Source organism: Vulpes vulpes, chromosome 16, assembly GCF_048418805.1.
Source record: "Vulpes vulpes isolate BD-2025 chromosome 16, VulVul3, whole genome shotgun sequence".
NCBI classification, from domain to species: domain Eukaryota; kingdom Metazoa; phylum Chordata; class Mammalia; order Carnivora; family Canidae; genus Vulpes; species Vulpes vulpes.
This window is the reverse complement of record NC_132795.1, coordinates 13,156,049-13,169,206: the sequence shown is the minus strand read 5'-3', so window position 1 is coordinate 13,169,206 and position 13,158 is coordinate 13,156,049. Positions and strand designations below refer to the sequence as shown.

Here is a 13,158-nt window from a genome sequence, read left to right as displayed (position 1 = left end):
GCCAAAGGCAGACGCTCAACCACTGAGCCAGCCAGGCACCCCTGCCATTTACTTTCTGAAACAACTTATTTTTTTTTCTCAAAGCCACAACTTATTCAGTAGCAACACGCTGCAAATGCCAGCCCTGTCTTGCCTACAGAGTTGAATGAAAAAGGTGATGATGGAAGTCCTTTGAGAACCAGGGAGTGTGATACCAATGCCAGGACTGTGTGCTGGAAGCATTTACAGTACATCTTCAATCCCAGAATTGGAACAAATGGGAAACAGCAGTGCCCTCCGGGTTTGATGGCCCTCCCACGCCGACAGGATTGGTGTGTGGCTAATTCTGTCTCTGCTGTTTCATGTTCTCACAGCTGGCAAGGAGCTGTTTGGCCTCGACACTCTTCAGAAAAGCTTGTGGATCCAGCTCCTGGAGGAGATGTTCCTGGGCATGCCGAGCGAGTTTCCCTGGGGAGATGAGATCATGCTCTTCCTCAACGTTTTTAATGGGGCTCTGATCCTCCACCCAGAAGACAGTGCCCTGCTCAGACAGTATGCGGCCACCGTCATCAACAGCGCAGTGCACTTCAACCACCTTTTCTCTCTCAGTGGCTACCAGTGGATTCTCCCCACCATGCTGCAGGTGCTGTGGCCCTACCCTCCTAACCAGAAGATTAACTGCCCATCTGGCAGGTCAACAAAACCTGCACTAAAACTTTTTGATGGTGGGATTATCTTCTTTGGTGGCAGCAGAAGGCACCAGATGAAATCTCTCCAGAAATTTCCAAAAGGTCTCAGTATCCCATTCTATCCTGAGACCTCCCAGACCCAGAATATGCTTTCCCATTTCTTCTTGCCCTTCTTTGAGTGGTTCTCAAAGCGTGGCTGTTGGACCAGCAGCATCAGCACCACCTGGGAATTTGTAAGAAATACACATTCTTGGGCCCCACCCCAGATCTACTTAATCGGAAACTGTGGGGTCAGAGCCCATTCTGGATTCTTACAAGAACACTGGGTGGTTCTGATGCCCTAGAAGTTTGGGGATCACTGCTCTGCTCTCTATTGAAATGTATGGCAAGTGTTCCGCTGATGTTTCTCCTGAAAGGTTTTCTGATCTCTGAACAGAGATTTCCATTAGCATTAAATTTGCTATGCTGAGATTGGAGGAGGTGACTTCAGCAGGAACAGTTTCCCTGTACTCATGTCTAATGTATACCTGGGTGCACTTAGGAGTAGTTCTGACTGAGCCTACAGGCTCATCCTAAGTCCTCTCCTTTATGGAGGTTTTAATAAAAATGATAAAAGTAACACATGCTTGTGCAAAGTGCAGTTCAGTCTACAGGGGCAAGAAATGTTCTTTAATATCAGGTTTCTCCTATTTTTAAATAGTTTGGGTCTTCTCTATTTTTATAACTATTTTTACTGATTACCAAAAATGAATGCTTGTTATAAAATTCAGAAGCTAAAATTTCAAGAAAAAAAACAAAGATCACTTATAATCCTCTTTCCTAGATAACCATTTATTTATACTTCTTGAAAATCCTGGCACTCTATCGTACCTTTTCTTTTTTAAACCATAGTTGGATCATACCGCATATTCAAGTTTGTTACCTACTTTTCTCACATCGCACTAAGAATATCATGGGCATTTTCTCATGTGGCTACATTTTGTGCTAGAGCATATTTCTAATAACTGCATAATATTCTGTTGTATATACCATGCAACCTGCCCCAATTTATGAATAATTACAGTTGTTCAAAATTTTCACTTTTATAAGCCAAATTGCAGTCAGAGTTCTTGTATATCCATCTTTGTACATTTGTCCAATTCTTGAGATAAATTCCTAGTGACAAAGTCCCTGGGGAAAAAAAGTATATTTCTGTATATTACCAAATTTCTCACAAAAGAGATTATACTGTTTTTATACTCCCATCTACCAGTTTATTAAATTAACCATTTCCCTACATGCTTCCCATGGCCTATGAGGTGTTTTGTTTTGTTTTTAAAGAGGTTGAGACTGTGAGGATCAGGGTGGGGTGGGTTGTGGGCAGAGGAAGAGGGAGAGAATCTTAAGCAGGCTCTACGCTCAGCATAGAGCGCAACTGGGGGCCCATCTCAGACCTTGAGATCATGACCTGAGCCAAAATCAAGAGTCAGATGCTTAACCGACTAAACCACCCAGGTGTCCCTCCATAGCTGGGTTTTAAAAGCAAACACAACTTTGATATGCTGACTGTGTGGTGTCTTTCCACAGGTATACTCTGATTACGAAAGCAATCCCCAGTTGCGTCAAGCCATCGAATTTGCGTGCCATCAGTTCTACATTCTACACCGGAAGCCATTTGTGCTTCAACTGTTTGCTAGTGTGGCCCCTCTCCTGGAGTTTCCTGTAAGTACACTCTGTGGAAACAAATGTAGACCAACCCAATGACCAAAAGCAAAGGCTCCCTAGTGAGAGTCTGCTATGGCAAGGCAGTTAGCCGCCATCACTTGTGTCTTGGCAAAGACTCACAGGCAGACAGAGGATTAAGAACATTTTAAGGTGGAGAAGAGGGAAGACTTCAATCAGCTATGCCCTGATTGGAGGCCGTTGGTGCGGGGGAGCTGTGAGCAGGCTCACTAGAAGTGGGGCACCCTATGTAATTGGTTAGGGGTACATATTTGCTTTACTCTGATTGGTCGTCTTGGAAGCAGGGACAAGGATTAGGGAAGCTGTCAGTTTTAATCAAGTCCTGGCCATCTGGGGGCCAATTGTTAAAGGGGTTTTTATTTGGTTTCCACTCTAGAGCTAGTAGTCTGACTTCCTACTAACCTGACTGATGGCAGACTGACTTCCCATGACTCCTCCCCCCATTCCCAAACACTCTCTCTCTTTTTTTTTCTCTCTCTCAAATAAGATCTTTTTAAAAAATTTAAGAATTCTTGAAAATCTTAAAGCGTAAGGAATTCTCTACCATGTTACTGTGGACAAGGGGTTGGTTTCCTGGGCAGGTTATTCCAGGTTCTGGATCAGCCTTCTATTTTTATATATCACCTGCTCATTTGTATTGTCCATTTGTATAATCAGTGCCTCAGATCTCTTTCTTCAGCCAGTGGGATACGAATATCATGAATTATTTCTCTTCATTTTTCTTCAACCTTCATCTCTGCCTGTAGGATATAAATAGACCAACTCCCCAGTTTTTTTATACTCAATTAATAAAAAGGAAGAGTGATTCTCATTCCTTTGTATCACTGTCAAGCGCTTACCCTACTTTATTTTTATTTCTCTTCAGAGTGTTTATATCATATCACATGCCATACGTGGATTTGTTTCACTAATATGTATCTCTACTATACCCCAAAAAAGAATTTCAAGCTCCATTAAAGCAAGACCTTTGTCTGTTTTTCTGTTTGCTTTTGGTTTGTTTTTAGTTGTTTTATTTGTATGGTTTTTTTTTTTTTTTGGATTTGTTTGGTTATAGCCTCAGTGTACAGAGCTGTGCTTGGCACATAGTAGGAATTGAAGAGGGATTTGTTGTTTTAATAAATCAGAGCCATTTTAAATAGATTTGAGAGGCAGGCATCTCCATTTTGGAGTTACATTATCAAACAAGACCTGAAAATGCCCAGAGTTGTTAAAATAAGCATCTGTTTCTCCAGACATATTTGAAGTATTCAACTCATACATTATGGAAAGTTCTTTTGGGAATGCTGAGTCCTTCCATCTCAGACCAAGAGAAACATTTATGTGAATTGTTCTGGCAGTCTACCTATTGCTATATTTTTAGGAATTTTCACAAATGTCTCTTTGGTACCAGATTAACATTTAATAGATCCCTTGAAAGTCAGGTGTTCCATTCCAAAATCAGAGGGCAGCATTGCCGGATGTGTGATTGCGTGAGCTGAATTTCAGATCAATATAATAGTTACCAGTGGTGATGTTTATGAAATTTGAACTCCTGATCAAACCACATGATTGCTGAGGTGGGAATCAATAAAACTAAAATAGCCTTTCTTTATGCAGGATGCTGCCAATAATGGGCCCAGCAAAGGTGTGTCAGCTCAGTGCCTGTTTGACCTGCTACAGTCCCTGGAGGGAGAGACCACTGACATATTAGACATCTTAGAGCTGGTCAAAGCTGAGAAGCCTCTTAAGTCATTAGGTAAAAACAAAATTTGCCCTGTCCTTCTTTTTCCCTTTTTGTTTTTGTTTTTAATAATTCTATATTAAATATTTTTACCTAAATCAAAGCAAAAACATGGAAAAGTGCTTTAAATTGAATGAGTACATTTCCTATGTCCTGTTTTTCCTAAATTTCTTGAAAATCCTGGGGATGCCTGGATGGTTAAGCATCCAACTCTTGGTTTCAGCTCAGGTCATGGACCTCAGAGTCTTGGGATCAAGCCCCAGAGCGGGCTCTGTGCTTAGCATAGTCTGCTTGTTACTCTCCCTCTGCTCATTCCCAAACACTCTCTCTTTTTTTTTCTCTCTCTCTCTCAAATAAGATCTTTTTAAAAAATTTAAGAATTCTTGAAAATCTTAAAGCGTAAGGAATTCTCTACCATGAAAACTGTATTAAACTGGTGCTTCATTCTGCACTGCTCTAGTACCACAGTGTTCAGAAAATTAAGTTTTCCTGGGTAATTCTAGGTGAGTAACTCTCTAAAATGGTCTTTTATTATCATGGAATGTGTAGAACTAGAGGTAATTCAAAGATAAAGTCTCATGTCCTGGACATCTACATGCCCTTTGATATCCACTAGGAGGTCAGACTTTTTTTCCTAAACTACCTCCCAGAAAGCACTTTTATTTTTTTATCTGATTATTCAAAAGTAGGAAACAGAATTTTCAGTCCCTTTAGATGAAGAAATTATTAGTGCTCACAGTTTAGGAATAAAGCCTGATGAAGAAATGGCAATAAAATAGAACTAGAATCTTAAGAGTGCTAATTTCTTCTTTATTCCTGGAGGAATCCACTCTGACTTTGTACCTTGACCTTCTGTCCCTTCAGATTTCTGCTATGGAAACGAAGACCTGACATTCTCTATAAGTGAGGCCATTAAGCTCTGTGTTACTGTGGTGGCATATGCTCCCGAGTCATTCAGAAGGTAATGCAGCCCTTTATTCTGGGCCTTGTGATTTGTAAATACGGCAAAGGAATAAAAAATGAATACAAACATTATGTTTGCTGATATCATCCTGTAATATTCTGGCAAATGTGTTTTCAATAACTACATTTAGGAAACTTGTCATAGCATAGGTTCTGGAAAATGTAGTACATCTTCATTCATTTAAACTTCCCTAAAATTTGGAATTTATTTGTGCAGCAGCTAAGACGTTTAGTCTTGTTTGGAAAATATCGTCATGACATGTAATACAAATTAATAGAAAACAAAATTCCAGAGAAGACATTTAAACTATTGAAGAAAATGCTTTTCAAGGAGCAATAAGAACTCCTTTCACACAAAGAGCAAGATATGAATCTTGCCTGTCATTTTGCCAAGTGTAAGGAATCCAAAGGATTCACACGGAAAGTGTCATCCCAACTCCAGGACATTGGCTCTGGTCTGATTTTTGTACTGATATGCAAAATGAAAATCAGTCTCACCTTGCTGTTAAAATAGATATTTTTAAAGACAGAGACAATAATTCAAATGAATCATGGATGTTATGTAGTTATCCTTAAAAATAAGAGTTACATTCCTTTAAGTGTTTCCCAATGCTGCCTTAATCAGCCCAATGGCCCTTCTCCCCAGTTATATCAATATTAGGGAATCTCTCCCTCTCAACTTCTCAATCTACTTTGACCTTTTCTTGTAATATCTAACTCATAAACAAAATCTCATGTTATATGCTATCATATTTTTGGTATAAAGCTCAAGTTTGAAACAGGACCATTCTGAAAATTCAATGTGGAGGAAAGAAGTCCTACTCTGTTGGCAAGCTCCTCTGGGAAGAAGGAAAGAACTGGGTTGATTTTGCCAGTGTATCTTTATCAGTTTGCTTCTCAGATTAGTCTTTCCCTCTCCCCTGGAACAGAATGTATAAAGGGGCAAAGGGGGACAGGGATTCATATTAACTGAACTCTCTCTACACGAAGAATGAGCAGGAAATAGCCATCCCCCTAGGATTCCCAGCTTTTTTCCTGTTGACCATGGGGATTAAACATTATGATACCGGTCAACCAGGAGGCAGCTATGCCCTCAAGAGAGCAAATCTGCAGTCTGTAATGGTGGTCCTGCTCCCACTTTCCTTGGGTCCTCCTATAATACCACAGCTCCATAAAAGGCTTTAGAATGAAACCCTGTGCTAAGTTAATTCCAAGCCCACTCTATTCCTGGGTGTAAAAATACTCCCTATCTTAGTTTCCATTCCAAGTGTGTCCCAGCACATTGTTAATAGGGTGTATCAGAGGATCTGCAGTGAGATGAAGTGATCGAGACACTGCAATAATAAATGGTATAAAGATTCTAACATAGAAAAACCCCAGATTTAACTAAAAATTATTTCCCATTATCAAATTTCTGGAAAGACATGAAATCTTCTCTCAAGTAAAAATTCAAAAACTCTGAAATCAAAAGAAATTAGAGTTCAAAATCAAATTCTCTTGTCACTGTAAGTAACAGGCCAAAGTCCAATATTGTTATGTTAATTGAAAATTAAAGAATTATCCTCCCTAGTCCCCTCTTCTGTTCTTTAGGGATTCTTAAATTTCTGAGTAGAATCAGGATCTCTTAAACAGTTGTTCCCTGGGATATCTCTCAAGGAATAAGTATAATTCTTACAACACTTCAACATTGGTAACACCAAGTCCCTATTGTACTTAAATTTTTTAAGTAAATGTATTTTATTTAAATATAACTTTTATACAAAAAAGTTTTCAAAAGTCATAATGTTATAGTTTTACCTCTATACCTGGTGCTTCATTATATATTATAGTTTTACCAACATTCCATAAAGTTAACCCATCTGTACAACTACCACTCATATAGAAAAATCAGAGGAGCCACTATCTTACATCACAAATCATCTTTGCCTATTTCTAAACTCTATTCAAGTGAAATAATATAGTATGTTTCAATGTTCAGCTTTTGTTATTCAATATTATTTCGTTAGCTTCATCCATATAATTGTATGTGACCACAGTTTGCTCTTCATTCATCTGGAATATTTCATGTAATGTCTGTGCCACAATTGATTTCTCATTGACAGACATTTGTATTATATCACATTTGAAGCTATTAAATAATGCTGCAGTGAAAATTTTTGTATACATCTTTGTGAGCACATATGTCTATATTTCTGTAGGTGGAAATGCTATGGTAGGTCATGGAATATGTGTATATTTTGTGTTAGTAGATCCTACTGGTTTTCCCAAATGGCTGTGTCAATTTCCATTCCCACAGCAGTGTATGAGCATTCCAGTACACCACTGCCTCATCAGCACTTGATACTCAGTCTTTATTTTAGCTATTTCGTTGGGTTCTAGTGATATTTTGTTGTGGTTTTAGTCTTCATTTCCCTCTTACCAACTGAAAGGTTTGGAAGTTTTCCAGATGTTTAATGAAACTCAGATATCTACTTTTGCAAAGTGTTCTATTGAAGTCTTCCACCCATTTTTTTTTTCAAAGATTCCATTTATTTATTCATGAGAGTCACAGAGAAAGAGAGCAGAGACACAGGCAGAAGGAGAAGCAGGCTCCATGCAGGGAGCCTGACGCGGGACTCCAGGATCACACCCTGGGCTGAAGGCAGGCGCTAAACCGCTGAGCCACCTAGGGATTCCCCTTACACCCATTTTTAAATGAGATTATCAGTATTTTTTTATTTGATATATAGAATTTGTCTAAGGAATCTGACATAAGTACTTTTAGCTTATATGTACTGGGGTGCTGGTAAACATTTAATAGCTAGTTCTCTGGGGGAAGAGTCCCTCATATGTAGCATTGCTAACTGGTCAACATGTAGCAATGGCTGAGTATGAGGTAACAGGATGACATCATTGAACATGGGGTTGGAAACAGATGCATACCTAGACTATCTTGCTTGCCCTGTTAAATGTCCACACCAGCATACCACTGGTTATATGCATTTCAAATAACATCTCTTACCCTCCCCCCCAAACAAAAAATATATATATATATATATATATCTTACTCTGTGACTTATAATTTTACTTGCTTAACATTATCTTTTAATGAACAGAATTCTTCATTTTAATGTAGTCAAACGTATTACGATTTACCTCACTGTTTAGTGCTTTCTGTGTCCTCTTAAGAAATCTTGGCTTAACCCAAGGTTGTGAATATATCCCCTTATAATATCTGCCAGATGCTTTATTGTATTTACCCTCATACTCAGATAATCCATCTGAAATTAATTTTTAGTATGATGTAAAGTAAGGTCAAAATTTCTTTTTCCCATACAGATATAATAGACAATAGACTGAGCACCATTTATGGAAAAGACTAGCATTTCCCATTGCATCGCAATATCATCACTGTTATAAATCAAGTGTGGATTTGTTTCAGACTCTTTATTTTGTCCCACATGTCTGTTTGTCTCTCCTTGTGTTGTGGGGTCATGGAGTGCAGCAGCCAGGAAAGAATTCCCTTTTTTCCCCCCAAGAAAGAACTCTCAAGATGTTATATGATGCAGCTTAGTAAGTTTATTTAAAGAGCATGGGGACAGGATCCATAGTCAGAAAGAGCTGTACTTTTTGCTGTACAAAGCTGGTGATTATAGGTTTTGTGGTCAAGGGGGAGGCAACATGCAGGGAGTATTAGATCACAAATATTTTCTTCAAACTTCTCATAAAATTACTTTTACAAGATTTCTCTTGTGCTTTTCATTTAGTTCAGTATTAACTAGTGGTGAGATACATAGGCAGTCGTGAGGCCTTTTAAGAATGTAGCAACCAGCATGTATTTATCCTTATCAGACCTCAGCAGGCTATAGATCAGCCTTCTGGCCTAAAGGTGAACGTCTTTCTGCTTCTGTCCCTCACCACTTGCAGCAATATTATGCTGTCTTACTTATTATAGCTTTATGATAAGTCTGATTAGTGTTCTTACTTTTACCTTCAACATTCCTATGTACTTGTATTTAACATGTGTCTCTTATTAAAATGTAGTTGAGATTTTTTTTTTTAATTATTCACTCCAGTAAGCAGCCATTTTCAGACCTGCATCACAAAGGCTGTTTCCACAAACTAGGGGTGATAGAAAGGGAGGTGGGTGGGGGGTGGGGGTGACTGGGTGACGGGCACTGAGGGGGACACTTGATGGGATGAGCACTGGGTGTTATTCTATATGTTGGCAAATTGAACACCAATAAAAAATAAATTTATAAATAAAATAAAATAAAACTAAGAAAAAAAATAAAAATAATAAAAAATAAAAACAAAGGCTGTTTCTACAGGCTCTTTCTCAAAATTTGCTTAACCTCTAAGAGGCCAGCCTCCCAGGGAAGGGTTTTATCTCTTCTAAAATTTGTTTCAGCTGACGAATCACTCATAGGAAATCCCTGAGTGGAAGCTTTATTGACCATTGTGATGCTTATTTCTCTAGCTGGAGTACATAGCCCCACCTATCATTATTCTGTTCTTTCCACCAGCTGTATATATGCTTCTCTCCCCTCCCAACTAGATCATATAATCAAGCAGAATTTCCTCACTTTTTACTGGGTGCTCAAGTAATCAATTAATTAGTTAGTCTAGCAGCTCTACTTACTCTTGACTTGGTTGAGGTGGGAAGGGGGTTCAAAATCAGTCATCACTCTGGAGGTTTCTCATTCTTCTGCGCTCCCAAATAAGACACAGCCAACCAAAGTAGAATGTAAAATGTGACTTGGTTTCCTTTCTGTTGATTAAAGTCTTCAGATGCTGATGGTCTTGGAAGCTCTAGTTCCCTGCTATCTCCAAAAGCTAAAGAGGCAGACATCACAAGTGGAGACAGTACCCGCTGCCCGAGAGGAGATCGCTGCCACAGCTGCTCTCGCGACCTCCCTACAGGCCCTTCTGTACAGTGTAGAGGTCCTCACCAGGTAATCCACACACAAATAGTCAATAGCCTGACATGGTATGTGACTGCCAAAAAGAGGAAGAAAAAAACGTGGCCACTAAGAATGTCTAAAACCCTATCGTTATAGACACACACCTGCTGAACTCAGCCTTTTGTGGCTGAAAATTTAAGCCCTAAATTGTTTGGATAAATAATGCTAAGTATTCTGAATAATTAACAATAATAATAGTAATAACAATACCATGAACATATCTGCATATAGCTTGCTGAGCTTCTGTGGTAGTTTTAACCCAATAGTGAGTGAATCTTTTGTAAAAGGGCCAGTGTAGTGAATATGAAAACATGACCTATATTTTTATTAGATTTTATATTATTTTTTGAGATGTGAAATGTGTAATTCCAACTAAGCCACCTTTTATTATTTTATTGTTTGTAAAGCGTTGTGGTTTTTTTACTATGATTTCAGAAAATATAACAAACATAAACGACAGAATTTTATTCTAGTGCTAGAATTCAGATTCTCTGTGGGGCAAGGCTCAGTGGTGCTGGGTAGAATAGCAGGCTGGGGGATTTGGGAATGGAAAGGTACATTGACACCAGAGTTCAGCCCAAAACAAAGTGCCAAGAAGTTAGTCCTGTCACAGAGGTCTCAGGTGCAGAAGCAGAAGGCATTGAGAGGCCGGATGGGGATGGAGGAGACAGGGCAGACAGAGTGAGAGGAGTGGTGAGTGGAGGTAGCAAGCTATGCAGATGATTGGCTTTCTTTCTCTGTTCCCATCTAAAATGAGCTAGAAGGAGATATTGTTCCCTGGAGTAGAGATGGGGAAGTCTTCTTCTTGGGTTGGTGTCTCTGCCCCTCCATCCCATTTGGTCACATCCTTGGCCTAGCTCCTGTCTGGGATTTACTCCCACCAAAAGACACCAACTTCCTCAGATCCATCTTGCCCTGTTGATGAGCCCAGACTGAAATCCTTCAGTCCAGGAAGGACTTACCTAGCGTGCACTAGCAAGTGAAGGAGGAAGTAAGATTGTGACTCATTAAGTCAATATATGTTTAGTTTCTAATCATGAGCAACATTGCCAACCTAGGAAGCAGACTGTAGTCCAGAAGCCTTTGGTGGACTGCCAGTGTTGAAGGGCCTGTGGGGCACCTGGCTGAGGAGATGGGAAGTAGTGGAACAGGGCACTATGGCCAGTCGCCTCTTCCAACGGGACCCAGTCCCGATGCTTTGATGTCAGTTGCATGAGAGTCCTAGGAGGAAGAACATCCTAAGGAGAAATGTCACTTATACTCTTTCTTCTACACCTCTCTGGTTATGTCAATTTTTCCTAAGTGCCACTTTTGTTATTTCTCTTCATATTATGCAATCTCAGTGCTTTCCTCCTTTCCATTCTATCAGGATAAGTCAATTAACTAATCCAAAATTGACTTACCCAAAATTCCACCAAGAGTTATGGGTAATATTACTGACATTTAAAATTCTATGGCTCTAGATATTCCAGAGTATTGACTAGTCTCTTGGCAGAGGGGAGAACTAGCCTCATGGCTCAGCTGGTGATTATTCACAATAAAGTTGGACTTTGCTGTTTTTATAAGAAGATAAGAAGAACCCCATTTCACTTCTACACTCTTCTAATTTCTTTACTCATGAACAAACTAACAGCTAAAAAGGTAGTAACATACAAATAAGTATATTACAACTGTATTAAGGTTAGTTTTCTATTGTTATGTGACACTGTGACACAGTACCACACATTTAGGGGCCTAAACAAAGCATGTACTATCTCATATTTCTGGGCAGGCTCAGCTGGTTTCTCTGCTCAGGGTCTCACAAGGCCAAAATGAAGATGGCAATCAAGCCGGACTCTTATCTGAAGGTTCCGGGGAAAAATCCACTTCCAATGTCATTTAGGTATTTGGCAGAATCCAGCACCATGCAGCTTTAGGTCTGAGATCCCCTTTCCTTTCTGCCAGCCAGGGGCTGCTCTCTACCTTAGAGGGTACTGTCTTACTTCTCACATAGCCCCTTCTTTCTTCCAGCCAACGATGGTGCCCTGGGTCCTTCTCATGCTTCAAATATCTCTGTTCCTAGTGAGGAAAAACTTTGCTTTCTTAAGGGCTGGTGCAATAAGATTCAGCCTACCCAAATGATTTCCCTTTGGCAGTATAACAGTTTGTAATCACTGGGGTGATACCGGAGGGTGGGGGGAGTGCAGGGTCCTGGGGCCATCTTTAAATTCTGCCATCTATAACAATGGCACAGGAAGAGAAGGTCTAGTGTGATTGTTTAAAGCCTATTTCCCAGCACACCCAGTGTACAGAAAATGAGCGTCCTAGAGGCAAGCCTTAAAGAGTTCCTACAAGCAATTGTTTTGAAAAGGTACATCATCCCTTCCATCTCTCAGATACTAATAGAGAGGCAAAGATTGTCTAATATTTAAAGTAAACCCTGCAAATATAAAATGGGATGATTCAAATCTATTTCTGGACATCTAAATTACTGACTTATAATAGACACTAATTTACTCACTTCTCTGGGTAGTCTTAGGTATAATTTTGACTAGAGGGAGTTCGTCATTCTTTGATAGTTTTTCAGAAAAATAAGGTCATTGATTACAACATATGTGGTCAAAATGGCAGGTACGTCTTTATCTTTTATGTATTATTTAGAACAGTTAACTTCCTGGTACCTGTCAAATTGAAAAATGAGCTCTTACCTCTAAGTAAATCATACAGACTTAGAAGTCTGAGTTCATAAATGTCTGGTTTGAAGTGTCATAGTTTATTACTCAGAACCAAGAAGTAGAAGGGCTTAAATCATGGTATGCTAATAGACCCCTGCGAATCAGTGTTCCCTTTAAAGTGCCTCTCAGAACAGAGACAGCCAGCGTGTGACAGAAACGCCCAACTAGACTCTGTGAGTAATATAAAACTTATGTGAGTTTCCATAACTTGAGGACCTTGTAAATGTTTCCACTTCTGTTGCTGTTGTTTTGTTGTGGTGGTTCCTGTCCCTGTTGCAGGCCCATGACAGCCCCACAGATGAGCAGGTGTGACCAAGGTCATAAGGGAACCACTACAGCCAATCACACCATGTCGTCTGGGGTGAACACCAGGTAATTCACTGGCCTTATTCTTTTGTGGTCTTTCAATTTCATACAACCTGAACCTC

The 13,158-nt window shown here is 39.6% G+C and overlaps 1 protein-coding gene across 50 annotated transcripts in view; it reads left to right on the top strand.

Annotated features, from left to right (window-relative positions):
• The window catches only part of UNC80 (unc-80 homolog, NALCN channel complex subunit), a 216,077-nt gene that overhangs the window by 164,348 nt on the left and 38,571 nt on the right, over positions 1-13,158 (top strand). For all 50 annotated transcript variants that reach the window (XM_072743068.1, XM_072743067.1, XM_072743044.1 and 47 more), the window contains 6 exons: positions 354-622; positions 2,235-2,369; positions 3,987-4,125; positions 4,975-5,071; positions 9,837-10,007; positions 13,010-13,102. In XM_072743068.1, the coding sequence (XP_072599169.1) occupies positions 354-622; positions 2,235-2,369; positions 3,987-4,125; positions 4,975-5,071; positions 9,837-10,007; positions 13,010-13,102 (904 nt within the window). The remainder of the gene's footprint in view (positions 1-353; positions 623-2,234; positions 2,370-3,986; positions 4,126-4,974; positions 5,072-9,836; positions 10,008-13,009; positions 13,103-13,158) is intronic.